Source organism: Sciurus vulgaris, assembly GCF_902686455.1.
Source record: "Sciurus vulgaris genome assembly, chromosome: X".
Classification (NCBI taxonomy): domain Eukaryota; kingdom Metazoa; phylum Chordata; class Mammalia; order Rodentia; family Sciuridae; genus Sciurus; species Sciurus vulgaris.
The window spans coordinates 17,836,517-17,856,332 of record NC_136471.1 but is presented as its reverse complement, the minus strand read 5'-3'; the positions used below and the strand labels follow the sequence as shown (position 1 = coordinate 17,856,332).

The 19,816-nt window shown below is 44.0% G+C and overlaps 1 protein-coding gene across 1 annotated transcript; it reads right to left on the bottom strand.

Moving 5' to 3' along the window:
* Nucleotides 1-3,436: 3,436 nt before the first annotated feature.
* Nucleotides 3,437-17,630, bottom strand: CT55 (cancer/testis antigen 55). The gene is made up of 6 exons (XM_079124633.1): nt 17,537-17,630; nt 13,178-13,733; nt 10,781-10,965; nt 8,279-8,423; nt 4,896-5,008; nt 3,437-4,081 (listed from the first exon to the last, which is right to left on the bottom strand). Exons 2-6 carry the CDS (start codon nt 13,254-13,256, stop codon nt 3,887-3,889), a joined length of 717 nt encoding a protein of 238 aa, XP_078980759.1. The 5' UTR covers nt 13,257-13,733; nt 17,537-17,630; the 3' UTR covers nt 3,437-3,886.
* Nucleotides 17,631-19,816: the final 2,186 nt, after the last annotated feature.

Sequence of the window (19,816 nt, the reverse complement as noted above, 5' to 3'; positions counted from 1 at the left end):
CCCCAAGGGCAAAAGCTCTAGTCCCCAGGCAGGGTGGAAGGAAGTCAGGAAGCTCACCCTGAAGCTACTGACTTCAAGAACACACCCCTGAGCTGCTGCCACCACCACAACCAACTTCTTGGCACTCATAAAGCCAGTGACTAGACAAAGGACACTGCAGCAGACAAACCCACAGGCTCCATGATCAGACCCACCAGCAGAAGAGTCGAAGAAGCAGGACGAGGTCCCCTGATTGGCCGCCAGGAGTCTCACTCGAGGGCACCTAACTGGTGGCATCCCGTTCACATCCTGGGCAACCAGCACGTACAGACTTTCACTTCTCTGACGGACTGTGCAGTAGAGCAAGGTACATTAGGAGACTGGGACAAGTACTGAATCCCAATTCACCACGTGTGTCCCAAGTAATGTCTTCAAAATGCTCAGAGAAAATTCCCGTTAGCATAGAATTTATGCATGAATGAGGAATCAACACATTCTGACACAAGGAGGCACAGAAATGTACTTTTCATCAAATCTTGCTCAAAGACTGACTAAAGGGTGTGTGTTAGCAATAGAACAATAGAAGATATGGATATCAAGAAAAAATAGCAAGTAACTATTCGTTAATGGGTTTTAAAAGCTCAATATGTATTGATGATTAAGGAAAGAAGAGAAAGAATAAAAATATTTTGGAGGAGCTTAGTTTGTGTCAGGTAGTGCTCTAAGCATATTACATAGAGTAATGCAATACTCACAAGGTTCCCCAAATAAATTCATATTATCTCTCTTTGTGAAGATGGGGTAACTGGGCTCCGAGAGGCTAAGTAGCCTGCTCAAGGACACAGCTGTGGTAGAGCGAGGATTTGAGACCTGAGAGTTTTCCTTACAGTCCTGGGGGTCCAAGAGCATGGTGCCATTATCAGCTACTGGAGAGGACTCATGGGATCACATGGCATGTGCACATGTAAGACAGAAAGAAGTCTATAAAGGGACACAGAGACCCAGAACTAGCTAGGCTCACTCTTTCATAGCAACACACTCTCAAGGGAACTAATCCTCTCCTGTGAGACCTAACCCACTCCTTCAGACCAGCATTAATCCCTTCATGAGGGTGATCCCAATTCAGTTACCATCCCTCAGGTGACACCTATTAAATGTCCCACCACATTTCAATACCATTTCACTGTGGACCAAGCTTTCATTCATCATATGAACCTTTGGGGTACATACAACATCTAAAGCATGGCCCAGCTCTGTGGAACAACATGGGAGACACAGGATCTTGTGGTGCCAGGCCCTGTATTTGTATGCCATTTCTTTCCTGTATACAGAAAATTCTCTAACAAAGCCTATGAAATTCGTGCTCCCCAGTCCTAGCATCATAAAGACATCCATTTAGGGAGGCCAGTTTGATGAGTGTGAGATGTTTGAGAACTGGCCTCCCAATTTATAGCAAAGAGCCTTAGAATTAACATATCTCTGATGCAAAAGGTTTAACGTGCAGCTGTGCTGGGCCTGCCTATGAAAGCAAATGCATCCTGAGCTTTGCCATCTACAAAGGTGAGGGGAACTTATTCACCCCACAACTGCGGCTCCCCAGGGGCCCAAGTGATTTCCTCTGTCCAGGGAGGAATCTGAAAACAGGGCTCTGACTGATTCACAACCTGACAGAACTGACCAAATCCACTGTTGCTCTCAGGAAACATGCTTCCACCTCAGTCAAAATGGAGACTCAAATGGGAGTGGCAGAATCCAGGGCCCACACATCTCTCACATCAGTGACTTCTCTGTGATTCCCACTGGTGTGGGACCATCCTGGAATGGTGACTCCCCCAGGCACCTGTAGCTGCAGCTGCCACAGCCCCTGCTGGCCCTTTCTCTCCTAGGAGTTCCTGCTCCATGGGTCAGGAAGCCCAGGGGGCAGTGACAGAAGCCAGGTTCCCGTAGGGCCTGGGATTTGGTCCTGTTGGCTTCACTCCAGTGCCTGGCACCTAAAATGGGATCCACAAGAACCTGCAGAGTGAACCACTGAGTGAAAACACAACCTCCACAAGCTTTTCCTGACTACCGTGTTCCCCGCAAATGGAGAAGTAACCACCGGGTGGTTGGGAGGTCCCACTAGACCTGTAAAACAAACCCAGAAGCAAACTTTGTTTATTCCGGGGGCAGGGGATCATGGAATCAGGAATCCCAGGACTGGGGCTCACAGACACTTTCCAGTGGTGCTGAAAGCTTTGAAATAGCTCTTTCCGGAGAACAGTTACCTGGTTAAATGTGTTGATTGAGGAAGGAATGAGGACTTTTCAAGGGTACTTGTGGGACTTCTAGTACCTCATACCTACAGTAAGGAAATTCCTCTTTATGAGGCTAGAAGTTCACTCCGTGATTCATGTGTGGAGCTGGGCTGCACCTTTGTAACAAAGATTTTTATCCACTTTGAGATTTTATGCATCAAATCTGAGGGGATGATTCTGGTAAGAAAACAACTGAGGTCTTAATGAGTTGCTTAACAATTTTATTCCTAGAAAACAAACGATGGGTTAGCCACAGGTAAGAATTATTTTTGCTCAGAAAATTCTTTTGTTGCATTTATTAACATGTATGTATTAGACCCTATTCTAAATGCTCAGTAATGTATTAATGGAAAGAACAAATTTTAAAAAAGCCTACCATTGAGGAGTTTACATTCTAATGTGGGAAAGGACACAGATAAACAATAAATATAACAAATCAGGTAGGTGATAGGAGATGAAAATGCTACAGAATAATGAGTACTGAACAGAAAGCATAGGGGAACTCAAAATTGAAGGCATTCTGTAATTTTATTTATTTATTTGGTACTGGGATTGAACCCAGGGGTGCTTAACCACTGAGCCACATCCCCAGACCTTTTAATTTTTATTTAGAGACAGGGTCTCACTAAGTTGCTCAGGGCCTCACTAAATTGATGAGGTTGACCCGAGCTTGTAATCCTCCTGCATCAGCCTCCTGAGTCACTGGAATTATAGGCTTGTGCCACCATGCCCTTTAATTTATTTATATTTATATTTGTTAATTTTCAAATCTGTAATTTTAAATCCTGTCCATTAACATGGTGGCCCTGCTGCCTCTGGAATTAAATACTTTGCCTCTGAAGGTTAGTTATTTCAGGGCCATACCAGGTCTCAGAATCCACTCCTGGATGTGGAAAACAAAGAATTTAAATTTAATTTCAGTGTTGTTTCTTTCTTATACAGGCTTATAGGCCACTTTCACATGCTTTTGAACTAAGGCATTCCCCTAAAGTGAACTGATCCCAAGCGAATGAGTCAACATGTTTTGTTGTTGTTGTTGTTGTTGTTTTTTGCAGTGCTGGGGATTGAACCCAGGGCCTTGGGCATGCGAGGCAAGCACTGTACCAACTGAGCTATATCCCCAGCCCCAGCATGTCTTTTTTTGTTTGTTTTTTCGTTTGTTTTTGGTACCAGGGATTTAACAAATGGGTGATTAACCACTGAACAACATCCTCAGCCCTTTTTAATTTTGTTTTTTAAATTTTGAGACAGGGTCTTGCTAAGTTGCTTAAGGCCTTGCAAAGTTGCTGAGGCTGGTTTTGAACTTGCAATCCTCCTGCCTCAGCCTCCCGAATCACTGGAATTGCAGGCATGTGCCACCACACCCAACTGAGCCAGCATCTTAATTGGATTACCTAAGAATCAAACTTCAAATACTGTTTATGCTTACTAAGTTTTTCAATTTGGATTACCTAAGAATCAAACTTCAAATATTGTTTATGCTTACTAAGTTTTTCAATTTGTATTACCTAAGAATCAAACTTCAAACATTGTTTACGCTTGCTAAGTTTTTCAGTTAAACCTGACTATTTCCTGCCATAGAAGAAAAGATGAACAGAGAATAAAATGTTTTCTTAAGATGACTTTTGCACTGGAGTCATAGAAACTGCTCTCCAAACACAGCACAACTGAACACTCTCCACTATTACCACATTGACGACATCATATGGTTGAGGTACATATCCATCAGGAAGTTTCAGGGAATCCAAGGTGAAAAAGATAGTGTAATCTATCATCCCATGTCTTTCCTGCAGGCTAGTAATGCAGACCTGTAAGGATAAATGATGGAAATATTTATGTAAAGCCTACTATACTGTAACTGGCTCAGTACCCTATCACTCTTGGTCTAACCTGCTAGTCACTCCAATCCCATAAGTGATTCTCATCCTGGTGGCACACTGGCAACACCAGGGGTGCTTTGTAAACACACCTGTGCCCAAATCCCACCTCACACCAATTAAAGCCAAATCTCTAGAGATGGTTACTCAGGTCTACAGTGAGAAATTCTGTTCTAAATATTGCTCACCATGGCCATTACTCTCTATAATTAAGGTTGAGAGAGTGAAAGGGATTGAGCAAGAAAGGAATGTGCTGGTAAGTAGTCTATCAACTTTCCCTTCCTCCTCTGTCACATTCCAAGCTCATTATTTTATTTGCACCTTTGTTCAAACAAAATTTCTTTCTCATTTCAAGCTCCATTACCCAAATCATATCTAGTTTTGGCTGGTAAGCTCAAATACCACAACCAAATCCTTTCATTCTTTCCCAATTCTTTTTTTTTTTTCACACAGATTGTTTTTCTTTCTGTTGTTCTCAGAACATTCTAATAACACTCTCATACCTATTCTAATACCTAACTATACAACTTAGAACTTAGTTATATGTGCTTTACATTGTTTTCAAATTATTTCCTTTTGGAAATCCTGAGATTTGAATACGGAAATAGTCTCATTTTTGTTAAAAATATTTTTTCTTATATTTTCAGATTTCCCAGTGCACCCAATAGATTTCTGGACATTAAAATTCTCACTGAGGGTAGGATTGGTGGAAACTAATAACAAGTGTAACACAGACAAAAATTACCTCATCCACATGCTTACAGTTCATAGGCTTCACTGAGTGTGCCTTGATGTTTGAGGTGCCTGGCTGTGTGGAATATTCAACTTCTAACCAGTCACCCTTATAAGGCACAAAACCTAAAACAGCCATGGAGAAATTTCAGTAAATTTAATAAATTCCCAATAGATATAGAGTGCATTTTGCACATATTTAAATAGATACCTTCTAAATCTTTCTGTCAGAAGGTAAATGTCTAATCTTTTAACCATTGATTCTCCTCTACTTATGTAACAAAGTCAAATGGAGGAAACTGTCAACCGTTCTTTGAGAATAGCACAGAATTTATTACACAGTTGGTCACACTCAAAGCCCCTTCAAGAGAGACAGTCAAGTATAAAAGTAAAATACATGTCTGAACCTGCTCCCTGCATTCCAATTTTGTAACTGACATTTTGCAACCTTAGTGAAGGTCCTTCATCTCACTATGCCTCACTTCTCCATCTAAAAGTGAGAAGGACAATCATAGTCCATATGACACAGAGATGCTGTGATGATTAGTCACTATTGATAAAACTCACAGAATAATATCTGGCATGTGGTAACCACCAAGTAAATATTGATTGCTATCAGGGGTAGCAGAAGCACTAGGAAATACTGCAATTGTAAGCATGAATTAATTTCCTCAGGTGTTTTGGCCAGCTAATGAACACTTAAATATTTATCTTATATTTTATGGTTGCAAACATGTAGTTTCAAACAGAATTTTACAGTAAATAAAAAGTAGGTCACAAGATAACAAATGTGCCTGGAGGAAGTGGAAATATCAAGCATGCAGGTGAGAGTGTAAATTGGCACAACTGCTCCAGTAAGCTGGCAATAGCAACAACTTAAACATTTCTTTATCCTGTGACCCAGCAATATGGAATGATGCAAGACATAGGTCTTGAACCACTTCTCTCTCTCTCTCATCTACATTGATTTCTTTATTATGGCTTTATATAATATCCATGGAATGATAACTTCAAAATGTATATACCTTCAGATATAACCAACCTCAGATTCAATTATCCACATTCTCATGCAAATTTAGCATGTTTAAGCTGAATTATTGCTGCTCTTCTCATGCACTCAATTTTGCTCCTTTCAGTCTTGCACATCTTAAATTGGCAACTCCATCCACCCTATTCCTCAAATAAAAAGCTTTGCAGTTACTGGTAGGAATAGCGTGACATCAGCAAAATACCAGAGTAGGTGATTCAAGCCTTCTTTCCTCCCACAAACAACAATTGGACATCTATTCATCAACAAAAATAGCTCTAAAAGAGCTGGGGGGGGGGTAGGAAATTTAGGCAGAGTGCTTGCCTAGCATGTGCGAGGCCCTGAGTTCAGTCCTTGCACCCCCCACAAAAAAAAAAAAAAAAAAAAACCAGAGGAAAAATAAATGAATAAAAGATTTCAGGAGCCAGATGCAGGAGCACATGCCTGCAATCCCAGCGGCTCTGGAGGCTGAGGCAGGAGGATCCAGAGTTCAAAGCCAGCCTCAGCAACTTAACAAGGCCCTAAGAAACTCAGTGAGACTCTGTTTCTAAATAAAATATTAAAAAGGGTGGGGCATATGGCTCAGTGGTTAAGCGCTCCTGGGTTTAATCCCCAGCACCAAAACAAACCCCCCCAACCAAAAAAAAAAAAAAAAGCAAAACAAATCAAAACGAGAAAACACCAATGAGAAAAACTGCACCAAAAAAGGTAGGAAGAATAGCTTCATTTTTCCTGAATCACCCCACATCTCATGCAGACACTCCTCACCATGAAGAGGGAATTCTTTTCTCATGAGTTCCTCTAGAAGGGAAAAAAAGAAAGGGATGAACAGCCAACTTCCACAGCATTACACGGCACTGTCTGAATGACCTGTTCCAGCTTCACCCCATCCACCCAGAATGCTGGGGAACTGCCAGCTGAGATGTTTGGAGATGATCAGGAACAAAGAAAAAGGGTACAGCCGTCAATATCTGCCACGTGGTGGGAGCCACTGTTGTTTCCAGTGGCCTGCTCTGCACAGGACTCCAGAGGTTTCCTCTACTAAGGAACTTTACAGCCCGCGGAATGGGGGTTACCAGAAACTAGGCCATGGAGGGTGGGGAAAGAGAGAAAAAGGTCAAAGAATAGAACCCTTCAGTTATAAATCCTGGAGACCTAATGTGCATGATGCTGACTATAGTTAATAATGTATTATATATTTGAAATTGGCTAAAATAATATATCAGGTAATCTCACCACACACATACACACACACATGTACACACTCACACACACACACGGTAACCATGTGAGACCATGGGTATGCTAATTAGCTTCATTGTAGAAATCATTTCACAATGTACACATATATCAAAATATTGCATATCCTAATATATATAGGGTATACAATATCACATTGTATATACTAAATATACATAAATTTTGTCAATCACATTCAATAAAGCTAGAGGGGGACACATTTAAAAAAAATTTGGAATTACCTTTCCTTCACCCAAAGTTCCAAATCCATTAGCCAATGCTTTCATGTCTAACTTCAAAATAAACACATTTAAAAAAAATTTGGAATTTCCATTTCCTTCACCCAAAGTTCCAAATCCATTAGCCAATGCTTTCATGTCTAACTTCAAAATAAACCCAGAATCAAATCAATCCTTAGAACCTCTGCTTCTACAACCTCATCCAAGTCTCCAACATCTCATCAGGATTATCACAACTTGCTCCTAACCAATTTTCTGACTCCACATTTGCCCACACACAGTCCCTTCTAAACAAAGTAGAGAGAACATTTCATGACAAAATTCAGGTAAGAGTCTTAGTTTTACAACCATATAAATCAAAATAGCAAGCTGCTGGTAGGGCTAAGCTAATTTCTCCTTTCATATTCAAGCTACATGACAACTGCATTAGGCTGAAAGCACATGAACCAAAGTATAACTCTGGGTATAAACAAAATCTTAGAATATCTGCTAATTACTAATAGAATTCAACAGTGGACACACACACACACACACACACACACACACACAGAAAGATGTAATTCTGTCTCCAACCTTATTTTGAAACATTTGAAGTATTTTAAAAATAAAGTCTGTATACAGAAGTTATAATTAATGAAAGTAATTAAATAATGAATGAAAAATTATTCAGACATTTATTGCATTCAACTAATGAACATGTAATAAATGATAGCATGATTTTTTAGAAATATGACCTGTTCACATCCTATTTTGTATATTTTTTTCATTTCCAAAGTTTCATCTCAAATATTAGAGTCACTGATTAGAGTCAAGTATACTGCAGAAGTAGTTCCAGTACTAATGTCCTCTCAAAATATTAAGCGCTTCCTGCTGTAAAAATGTAAATCATACCTTCAGAAACAATGTCTATAGAGAAGTAAGTTTTTTTATCAATGTAGACAGTATCTTTCTTTATACAGGCAACACAACCAACTAAAACTCTGATTCTGGAGTCCAGTGGTTTAGTGTCATCAAAATTATCAGGGATGACATCCACCTATAAGATGAGGAAACAGTTACTTAAAGTATAACAGAAAATTTATAAGGGGAATTTTATGCTTAAAACATTGTCATTCAAGAAATATTTTACTTAATTAGTTTATTTATTTATTTTGCAGTACTAGGGATTGAACCCAAGGATGCTGTACTGCTGAGTTACATTTCCAACAATTTGTATTTTTAATTTTGAGACAGTCTTGCTACATTTCCCAGTCTGGCCTAGAACTTGCAATCCTCCTGCCTTAGCTTCCCTTGTAGCTAGGATTACAAGTGTGCACCACCATACCCAGCTCAAGAAATATAAGATAAAAAAAATACTATCCTTGCCCTCTAGGAATTCACAATTTAATGCGGGGGGCGGGGGGAGAAATTCTAAGGAAGTTGTGACCCAGGATATAAAATAAGTCCAAAAAAATGCTTTCAGGAATTGCCAGGAAAGAGAAAAGTTCAGACTAGGAGAAAAAAGGGCATTGCTTGGAGGAAGTCAGATTTGAGTGTGGCTGTGAAAGAACAGTTTACCTGGCAAATGGGGATGGGGGTGGGGACGGGATCAGGGAGATGAAGGAAAACCAAACACAAGATAGGGAAATATAGAAGAAATCTATAATATTCAAGGTCCAGTTCTTACAGTAGCATAAAATAAAGTTGGAAAAGTAATTTCAAATGAGAAAGGGTTGGAATAAAACCATGGCAAATTAGGGCTTACTTTATTTATGATAGAGAGGCATGCAAATATTTTTGCTTATTGGAAGTGTAAGTTTTATATGAAATTTTTTAAATTACAGAAATAATTCATGCTCATTATAGAAAAAAAAAAACAGATAAACACAATGCAGGAAGTGATTGCCCATAGTATGTAATACCATTGCCTAAAGAAAACTACTGACCACATTTTAGTATTTACCCTAGCTCCAGATTTTTTTCTATACAAACATATATATATGCTCAACTTTAAAATAAAAATTTAACATTGTATAGAGTGTTAAAATAACACATAATAATCACAAACAGTTTGGGGGGGGGTCCTGGGGATTGAATCCAGGGATACTTTGCCATCTTTGGTCCTTTTTATTTTCTACTTTGAGAGAGAGTTCAGCTAAAGTTTCCTAGGCTGGTCCTGAAATCATAATCCTCCTACTTTAGCCTCTCAAGTCACTGGGATTACAAGAATGCACCACCATGCCCAACCTAATTGCAAACATTTTTATAGAACACGAGGTTATTGGAAAGAAAATAAGGCATCTCGAAGAGTGGGTGGACCATTATTTATTGACCTAATTCCACATTGGACATTTAACTTGTATCCTAATATATTGACTACTAGCCTGATTTATTCCTGTATAATAAACTCTAAAGAGTAGAATTTTTTGTTCAGAGGTTTCTGATGGAAACAAACCATTGAGATGTAAATTATTTTTGTGCTTTAAAAATAGTGAAGTTAATTGGTATTCATTTCTTAATTGGTATCTTTCTAGTTTCCCATAACAATCTCATGATCTTTTGGCCCAGATTCATTTCATTGAGGAATAAAGCACCAGGCCCCTCTCTGTCTACCACCATTCTGTCAGTACCCAAGAGCACAATCCACTACATCTTCTCATCACTTTGTGCTCCGATTCCAAACTAGCTCACAGCCATACCACACATTAAACTTTCCTCCAAGTTTCACGTCAAACTCTCACTACCCAAATTCTGTTTCTTTTTCTTTAACCCAATAAGGAGTTCGGACAGATTCAAATGCTTGTGAATATGAAAGAGGTGGCTTTTTCATACAACAGGGATTTTATGGTTTGGATCTAAAAATGTCCCTCAAAGAGTTCATGTGTTAGGAAACATAGGAATTTTCAGAAATGAAAATGATTAGATTATGAGAGCTTTCACCTATGCTTCCTTGTTGCCATGAGCTGAGCAGTTTCCTCTGCCACCACATGTCCCTTATTATAAATTGGATGGGGATGTGGTCCAGTGATTAAGCACCTTGGGTTCAATTCCTGGTACCAAAAAAGAAGCAGGATTGAAAGCCCAGTAGGAGCCGGGTGTGGTGGCACATGCCTGTAATCCCAGGGGCTTGGGAGGTTGAGGCAGGATGATTCAAGTTCAAAGCTAGCCTTGGCAATTTAGTGAGACTGTAAACAACTTAGTGAGACCCTGTCTCAAAATAAAAAATAAAAAGGTCTGGGGATGTGGCTCAGTATTTAAGCACCTCCGGGTTCAATCACTGGTGAAAGAAAGAAAGAAGGAAGGAAGGAAGGAAGGAAGGAAGGAGGGAAGGAAGGAAGGAAGGAAGGAAGGAAGGAAAGTAAGAGAGCAAGCTCACTAGAAAAGAGAACATCCCCAAACTCATGCAAATCTTACTTTGATTGCTTTCAATTCGACAGATGTTTTATCTTCTTCTATAACTGCAGAAACTTTCTGTCCAATTTTCAGAGGCACATTTTCAGTCACTATATTAGTACTGAAGTAGATGGACTCATCAATCAAGCCATAATCATGAAATAAACTTGTCACAACTCCCTGCACAGTTTTCAATTTGTTGTCACCTATGTGATGGGTAAACAACAGGTTCTATTAATTAATTTCAAAAGCAAACATCCATTACAAAAGAGCCCTACCAGAGAAAGATACAATGGCCAATCACCTACTTCTAGAAATATAGATACTGATGACACAGACCTAGAGTATAATGGTGACCTGTGCAAACATTTGGAGGCAGAGAACCCTGTTGTGTCAGTCAAACAAGAACAATCACAACATTTACCTGATTTATATTGTAAGCATTAATTGACACATACATGTCAACTACTTAGAACTGTGAGTACCTTGCACATGTTAGAGTACAAATGTTGTTGTCATCATATCTGGGCATGGAGAACCTTAAATGAGAACCTACATAACTTTATTATATATTACTATATAATCTAACTTTCTTAATATATAATTTAATTAATATTAACACACAACTTTATTATATAACTTTATAACTTTTTATAACTATGTTATTATATAATGTTATCATTTTCATAAACATAATGAGAAGCAACAAATCCAGATTTTTAAACATCTCACCAGAGGCACTAAAATATATCAGGGATTAAGTCTAGATGAAAAGTGCCACTGAATCACCAGGGGGTTTGTTTTTTTCTGAACAAGCATAGCTGGTAAGTGTTATTTTGGGATCTGACCTGGGACAATTTGCCTGTAGCATTGGAGCTCTGAATCACAATGCCACAGCTGCTGACCCAATGACTTGGGTGGATAGAAAGAAAGGCTGGGAAAAAGTTTGATTATACTAGATTACGAAAATAAAAGTCAAGAAAATCTGGCAAACTGGAAAGAAAAACAGATTAAATGTGTTACATCATATCCCAGAATAAAGATGAAGGATAAAGAAGACAACTGTCACTCAGGCACATGGAAAACTTGTCGGACTCTTCTACGGGTCCCTGTTGAGAAAAGTAGAGGTAATAATGGATGCTGCAGTGTAAGTGATGTCATCTAAAAATAGATAAATTGCCTTCTCTAGCAAGTTTTGCTGTGACCCAGCCACCTCCCCTGGGGGTACATACTCTACTGGCAAAGAAGCCTCAGAAGATCCCAAGCCAGGAAGACAGGGACCTGCCCAGAAAACTCTGCAGGGTTGGGGAGTCTCTTCCACCCCTCCCAAGACACTGAGTTTGCTCTTGTGGAAGCACACTCAGGGTGGAGCATGAGAGATGCTGCTGGATCTGAGAGTGGGGTGTGAATTCTTGAGAGCTTGTTTGGAGGTTCTAGCAGGGGAGCGCAGCTACTCATATATCCTTGACCGAAGAACAGTCCTCCTCTATCAGGGAAGGTCGTCCTCTTCGACCAAGCACGCAGCTTTGGGAGGGATGCACATGGAGTGGTGAGGGAGGAAGGGGACACCCGCCTAGTCAGCCAGATCAGCCGAATCAACCCTGGCGATCAATGGGGTGACAGATGTCGCAGCCAGATCGCCCTCACATCCGGGGTGTGAATTCTTTTGGGCTACATGGTTACTGTGTGCCCTTGCTTTCCTGTTCGCATCCCTAACTGACCTGTAGGTGGGCACAGCAATACTAGAACTTCTCTCATGGGGGTTTTGTGGGTATTACTGACATGCAGCCCTTAAAGTCCATACAAACACTGGATACAAATTAGAAACAATATAATTCAGAGCAGGGATGCCATCCATACAGCAAACCTTCCCATGTTTGATTGGACTCGCACCCACCACATGCCACACCTGGACCACTGCTCCCCACCTCCCAGTGTTCACCTGGTGCCAGTGCTGGGGCAGGAGCATAGGATTCAAAGAGATCGAGTTAAATGCAGCTCCTGCTTTCACATGCGTGGCTGAAAAGCCTCGCCCACTTGGCTTCAAGTTCATGGAGTGGACAGGAAGCCAAATTCACCCTTGAATCACGGCGGTTCACATCCCGGAAGTGTAAAAAGGCTTCACACCAAGGGAAATGAGGGGACGGGGCAACCCGGGGAGTCTTCTCCATCACTTCTCAGTGTTGATCCAAACACTTTCCCGCTTTGGATCAACAGGAGAGTTAAAGGCATTAGCTGATGTTGGCCTAAATTTGGGGCCTTAGGGACATCATTTCCCCCCCTCCCCCCCCACACACATAAAGTTACGCATCCTTAGCGTCCTGGTCCCGGGAGTCCCCATGGTTCCCGATCGGGAGTGAAGAGACCCTTCTGGGGAGACTTCTCACATAGAGGACAAGGGGACTGAAAAAAAACTACCTTGTGGGAGCCCCAGATGTCTGTTAGGGTCTTCCCGTCTCTGAAAGAAGGCCATAAACCTTCTCAGGATCCTGAGCATGGTGCTGTCACCACAAGCCTGGACGCCGCCCTCGTCACACAGATCAAGCACCAGACCTTCTCTCTGGGCACACCCTAAGGTCACAGAGCAACACCTCAGGGATCCCCTCTGTTTTTTTTTCCTCAGACTCTGTGAGGTGGGGTCACCAAACCACTAGGATGGCTAGGGAGGGCCAGGAATATGGCGCCCCTACGGAGGCTCCCAGGGGTGCCTTAGCCTCCTTTGCCTGAGGGGACTCGGGAAGGGTCCGTTTCTTTCCACCGTCCAGCCAATGGGAATGCAGCTGGTGATCACGTGCACATCTATGACCAATAAGAGGTGGTGGGTGGGGGGAAGTCATAGCTCTACTCATCCAAGCTGTGGGTCCATTAGGAAGGTTTCCGGAGTACGCTCAGGGTGCAGGGGATATGTTCCGTGAGGTTCCCTGGGAGGATCAGAGGTCCAGCTTGGAAGGTGTTGCAGAAACTTGCCCCTGGGCTGTCCAAACAAAAAATCCAAAATGATGCTTAATGTCCGGACTGGTGATCAGTAATTACTCTTCACCAGGGGTCCAGTGGGTATAAGAACCATTTTAGGGATGCTTCCTGCCTGCCTACTATGCTAGAACTCCCCTGATGAGGCTAATAGTGATTAATCATAGAATTCTTTGATGATCATTACCACCACTTATTTATTGCTCATCTAATGATGCCAGTTACTCAACCATATGTCTTAGATTTTTTTCATTCACTTAGTATTTGTTGAGTGTTGACCATGAGCCAGAGACTGCTCTGGGCACTTGGAATTAATCATCAAACAAAATAGTCAATTATCTTGGCCCGGTGGTGGTAAATTCTCACAGCAGAAGGGTAAAGGAGAAAAATGAAAGAAACCAGTCTTGGTGTTACAGGCCTGTTTCTGGTCTGTAATCCCAGCCACTCAGGAGGCTGAGGAAGGAGGATTAAAAGTTTTAAGGCCAGCCTCAGCAACGTTGCAAAGCCTTATCTTAAAATAAAAAGGACTGGAGATGTAGCTCAGTTGTAAAGCACCCCTGGGTTCAATCTCCAGTACCACAGGCACACACAAACCAAAATAAACAAGTCAAAACAAAAAATAGTAAAATACTTGATATGTTGAAAGGTAATAAATGCAATGAGAAAATATAGCAGGGTGAGAGCATTTCAGAGGGACTAGGGAGGAGGGTTGGATTGCATTTTAAAAGAGACTTGTCAGGAGAGGAATCATTAGAAAGCAACAGGCAAATAACACCTTGAAAGAGTCCTGGCTTTAACCAAGCATCCATTTGGGGGAGCTCTCTAGACAGAGGGAACAGCCTATGGAGAGATTGTGAGGTAAGGATGTACCTGATGTGTTCATGGAAAAGCTATGTTTGGAGCAGAGGAAATCAGAGCTAGAATCCTGGGAAATGTGAAGAGAGTGGTTTTTCCTGTGCATGATCTGTGAAGTTCCTGAAGGGTTTGGAGCCTTAGGGGATAATCCCTCTGGCTTCTTGGTTGTGAATAGGCTCTAGGGGGCCAAAGCATGGAGCAATAAGCTATTAGGAAGGCACTGGATGTGTTCAACTCCAGGGCCACAAAGGCAGAAGTTACTGTTATTCAATCATAAAGAAAGAACTTGGAGGATTCAATGGAGAGAGTTTGGGCATTTTATTTATCCATGCGTTCCTTGGCAGCAGTAGGCAGGAACAAAATGGTGGGCTTCACCACACCTACAAGCAGGGGAAATATATAGGAAGTAAACAGCTTCCCCTCTCTTTTTCCTTTGTTATCAGAATTCTCTGCCTCAATGCTGTGCTGCCTTGAAATTTCCTCCACCAGATTAATTAGTCCAATATCTTTAAATTCATCCTCACAGAAAATCTCAAGACATGGGCAAAATGTAGACAAACTTCATCAGGATATAACACAAATGACCTCTGGTTCAATTCCCTACAGAGTCCTCATTCCCCTCTGAAACCTCTTGAGCCCAGTCTTTACTGTCCACATTCCTATACATATCACAGTCTTCTGAGCTTCAACCAGAATTCCCCTTTAAGCTCTGCTTACAACATTCTAATGCTCTTCCTGCTTGCATCTCTAAACTTTTCAAAATTACTGAAATATCAACTCCAAATGTTTCTGAACTACATGGCCAGTTATGTCACAGCAATCACCCAACTTCTTGGTTCCAGTTTCTGTGTTAGGTATTTTGGTCACAATGGCAAAAAGTTGGTGATGAAATACCTGAAAACTTAGAGGAAATGATTATCTTGAGCTCATGGTTTCAGAGGTTCAGTCTAAGGGAGGGCCCACTCCATTGCTCTGGACCTGAGGTGAGGAAGATCATTGTGGTAGAGGAAAGTTGCACAGCTCATGGCACCCAGGAAGTATATATAAAGAGGGGCAGATGTGCATGCAAGGAGTCAGAGAGAAGATATATAATTCCTGAGGGCATGCCTCCAGTGACCTACTAATTTCAGCTATGCCCCTCCTGCCTACAGTTACCACCCAATAGTCCATTCAAATAGTTAATTCATCAAATGGATTAATCCATCAATGAGGTTATAGCTCTCATCATTGCTTAAAAGCTCCACCTCCAAACCTTCCTGCTCTCAAATGGGGATCATGCTCTCAAAGCATGAGCTTTTTCGGGGGCAGCATTTGTAGATCTAAACCATAATAAAGGTCATTTATGAAGGGTGGGAACTCTCCACATTAACATTGTGCATTTGTAACAAATCCCACCCAGATCACATTTCTAGGTACAAACTGCAGTGGAAAAATACCTGTGTGTCCATGTTCCTCCAAATTCCCATGTGGAAACATTAGCAAACCTCAATCTCATGTATATCCAGAACTCAGAAGAAAGCTCTGCACCTTGGGCTGGGTAAGTTGTTGTGGCAAGCCCCAAGAAGGTGACAAAACAAAGAGTCACACAGCAATTCTAGGCCCAGTCAGCTAGCAGGACTTCCACATCCACATCTACACATACCAATTCATACCACAAGTCCCTAGGACTCCTCAAACTCAGAAGAGCTCCATGCCTTGGGACAGCCACAGGACACTCTGCAAGTGGGCTCATGACCTACTTCCCGGCCCCTTTCCTTAAGTGACCCTACGGTAGGCCTTGAGTAGGTTTCCCAGTAGGCCACTTAGAGGAGGAGCTCACAGGGAACATGGGGCAGGTGCCATGGGTTTCGAGAGGGCTCAGGGAGCAGGAATGCCACCCGCCACCCGCAAGGAAGTAGAGGCTCCTTCTGGGGAAAAGGGGAATCAGAAGGACCTGACCCCCAGGCCAGGGGAGCTGCAACACGGCCTCCGGGTTCCCAGAGGCCAGCGGCCAAAGGTTTCTCTTTTCAAATCATGGTATTAAAAAGAAACATCAGGGCGCATACAATGAGGAGCCCAGTGGGTTCACGGGCACTACTGGAAGGTCATTCCTTTGGGATCCCAAGTGCGCCCATGGCGATTTCCCAAAGGCCTTTCCAGGAGACCCCAGGCGATCTGAGCCCTTGTGGAAGGGGCCTCTCTGCTGATGTGGCCCCAGCGCTGTGTGGCGCCTGCCGCGCTTCTTTTCCTGCTTCCCTCCGCGCAGGCTTTTGCTCGGGCGAGGGCAGAGGGCGGAGGGAGGGGGGCAGAGAGCGGGCCCGGGAGTCAAAGGCGGTCTGGGGATGCGGCTCCTGCCCCGCTGGAGCAGGGTCGTTCCCGCTCCCTCTGCGCCTGGCTCCCCGTGTGGCACCCGGTGCAGCGGTGCAGCGGCGGGAGCCCTGATGGCAGTCCCTGACCATGCTTCAAGCCGCAGACGCATCGCTCTCCCTCTCCTGCTTTCCCTCTCTGGGGTGGTTCAAAGTGACAGCGGCTCGCTTGCTCGCGCGCACGCGCCACCTGGGGACGATGCAGCCTCGCTGGCTTCGCTTTTTCCTGAGGTCAAATTGGGTGAGATGTCACACCACCCTGGGGATGGCAGCACCATGGCCAAAGCTGAGGCTCGCCCTTCCTGCGCCCCAAGGCCCGTGGCCTTTCCGCTCCTCCCCGGTCAAGCCCGGAGGCGCAGCAGTGGCCAGGGACCGGCTCTCTGGCTGAAGCCCCAGCGGCGCCTCCCCGGGGTTCCCAGGCGCAGTTCCAGGGAGCCGCCAGTAGATGGCGGCCTTCTCGTGGGCGCAGGACAGACGGAGCGAGGCGGAGCGAGGAGCGCTGCGCCGGCGGGCGCGGGCAGAATGAACTTTCTGGAAGGAGTAAAGCGTCAGGCTGAGACACGGAGGTCTTCAAAGGGGAGCGATGCGCAAGACCTTAAGCAAATACCTGCGAGGTGGCCACGTGCGTGCGATTTCTACACGCGCCGCGACAGTGACTGGACAATGCAGCGGGGGAGCGGGACAGCCCGGGAAGCTGTTCTCACAGCACCAGTCAATGGGGGGGGGGGGGGCGGTCAACCGTGTTCAGCGCAGGCGCCCTGCAGGGTAGGCGGCCGTGGAGGAGGCACTCAGCTGCGCGTGCATCCTGGCTGTTAGGTCACGAGCTGGGCCACTTTGGTCAGGTGCCTCACACTCTCTGGGCTCCGCTTCCTTCGTCTGAGGAATGATGGCTCACGCAGGGCTCTGGAGGAACCAGTGCAAGACTGCGTACACATAAATAAATGAGCACTTCGCTCGGGGCCTGTGTTAGACTGTCAGGGCTGGGTGGAGTCCCTGCAAGCCGGGCGACTCAAACAATGACAGGTGTTCTCGGAGGACTGGAAGCCGAAGGTCTGAAATGGGCGTCTGCAGGCTGAGCGCCTCGGGAAGGCTCTGGAGGGGATCCTTCCTTGCCTTCCGTCGCGGGCTGGCCTGCGACCCTCTCAGCCATCATCGCAGGACTTCTCCCCCGCCGGTCCCTGTTGCTTGCTAGCCTTAAAAGGACACCAGTCATATTGGATGTGGGGCCACCCTGATGCAGCCTGACCTCACTGTTCCTCACCTAATGACATTTACAAAGGCCTGGTTTCCAACAGGCGAGGTTCTCAGGTTCCAGGTGGACTGGGCTTTGGGGGGCACACCCTTCGGCCCAGTGCAGTGCCTGACCCTGGCGCCAGTCAGTGGCTGAGTGCTGGTCTTCGCTAGCTACTCGCTTTATTCACGGCTGTTGACACCGAGCGAGCGAGCGTGGGGTCGTCCAAGGGCAGCGCCGTGGGGTGCTCGGGTGTTTAGGAGCAAAGCTCCGCCGCTTGATAAGGGATCGTGGGCATCACTCGACCCCTCTGAGCCTCGAACTCATGACTGAAGCAGTTAGAATGTCCCCACCTGCGGGCTGCTGTGAGACTAATGAGGCTGTGCGTGAAAAGCGCCGGCCTTGGGGAGGGCAGGAGGAAGAGGGGCTGCCGTGGTCCTGTGCGAAGCGAGAGGGCCACCCCGGTGCTCAACTAACACTGGGTCCCCTTGTCTGCACCTTCTTCTATTTCTCACCTGCTACACTGAGACGTAGATAGTGACGTTGCCAGAAAAAGCCAGAAAATAAAGAAACATGAAATCGGGGAAATTCTGTCCACCAACATTTTTATCTGGTTTTGGAAAAGAGCTGTTCTGGCTCTTGATGGTTGTATTGCAGATTGCGTGAACACGTAGCTTCCCTGATGTCTCCATTCTGCCTCTGCTGGTTCGAAGCTCTGTTGTGTCCTGTGGTGCCTTAACCTTTGACTTCTTGCAACCACCTGAGCAAGTCTCAGAGCTGGGTCCTCCTTACAAGTCCCTTTGGAGGAAAACAAGAGCTCAGTCAGGCTCCTGCCCCACTCCATTCCTTCCTGTGAGGTGGCCTTTCACCTTGCCATGGAGAAACAGGCCTTGGAATGCTTTGTGCTGTTTCCTTCCTGTCCCTGCTTCCTGACAAATCCACTGATTGGGCCCATTTATTCTCCACTGTATGTTCAGCCCAGCCATTGAGGTTCTGGAGCCAGGCTTGTTTGTAGTGGAAAGAATTCTGAGTCCCAGCATTTTAAAGCCCAAAAATAATCTCCATGCTTTGTTTTTTTGAGTTGAACTTATTAAGATTTACAAAGTGATAGTACTTGTTGATGCTGGGTAGTGGGCACATGAAAGTTTGTTATACTGTCCTTTTGACTATGGCATATGTTTGAAGGTTTCTGTAATAAACAAGGTTAGCTCTCCTTCTGGTTCACAGATGGCTGCCTTCTTGCTGTCTTCACATATGAGAGAGAGATAGAGAGCTCTCCCATGTCTCTTAAAATAAGGCCAATAATCTTATTAATGAGGGGTCCACTCTCATGATACTATTACCTGCCAAAGTCCCTACCTACTAATACCATGACATTGGAGATTGGGATATCAGCATATAAATTTTGGGGAGACATGAACATTCAGACTTTAGCACTTACCTAACACCAAGATTCTCAAGAACTAGGACCATGCCTTGTCCCCACTACTTTCTCTCCAGACTCAATATATTCCTCACCCTAGTTCTTGCTAGAAACTATTTTTTGATGAGTTTGACAGCCCAATGAGGAAAGATCAAGGAGGATAGGCATATGGCACTGGGAAGGTCCAAGGCTGGTTGGAGTTCAAGTCTGGGATTCCAGTTTCTGGTAAGGAC

What these genes read in the sequence shown, in the direction of transcription:
- CT55 (XM_079124633.1), bottom strand. Translation starts at nt 13,256, where the DNA reads ATGCTCAGGATCCTGAGAAGGTTTATGGCCTTCTTTCAGAGACGGGAA. An exon ending in ACATCTGGGGCTCCCACAAG is followed by an intron (nt 10,966 to 13,177) that starts GTAGTTTTTTTT and finishes CCCATCACATAG; the next exon opens with GTGACAACAAATTGAAAACT. An exon ending in TATAGACATTGTTTCTGAAG is followed by an intron (nt 5,009 to 8,278) that starts GTATGATTTACA and finishes TGGCTGTTTTAG; the next exon opens with GTTTTGTGCCTTATAAGGGT.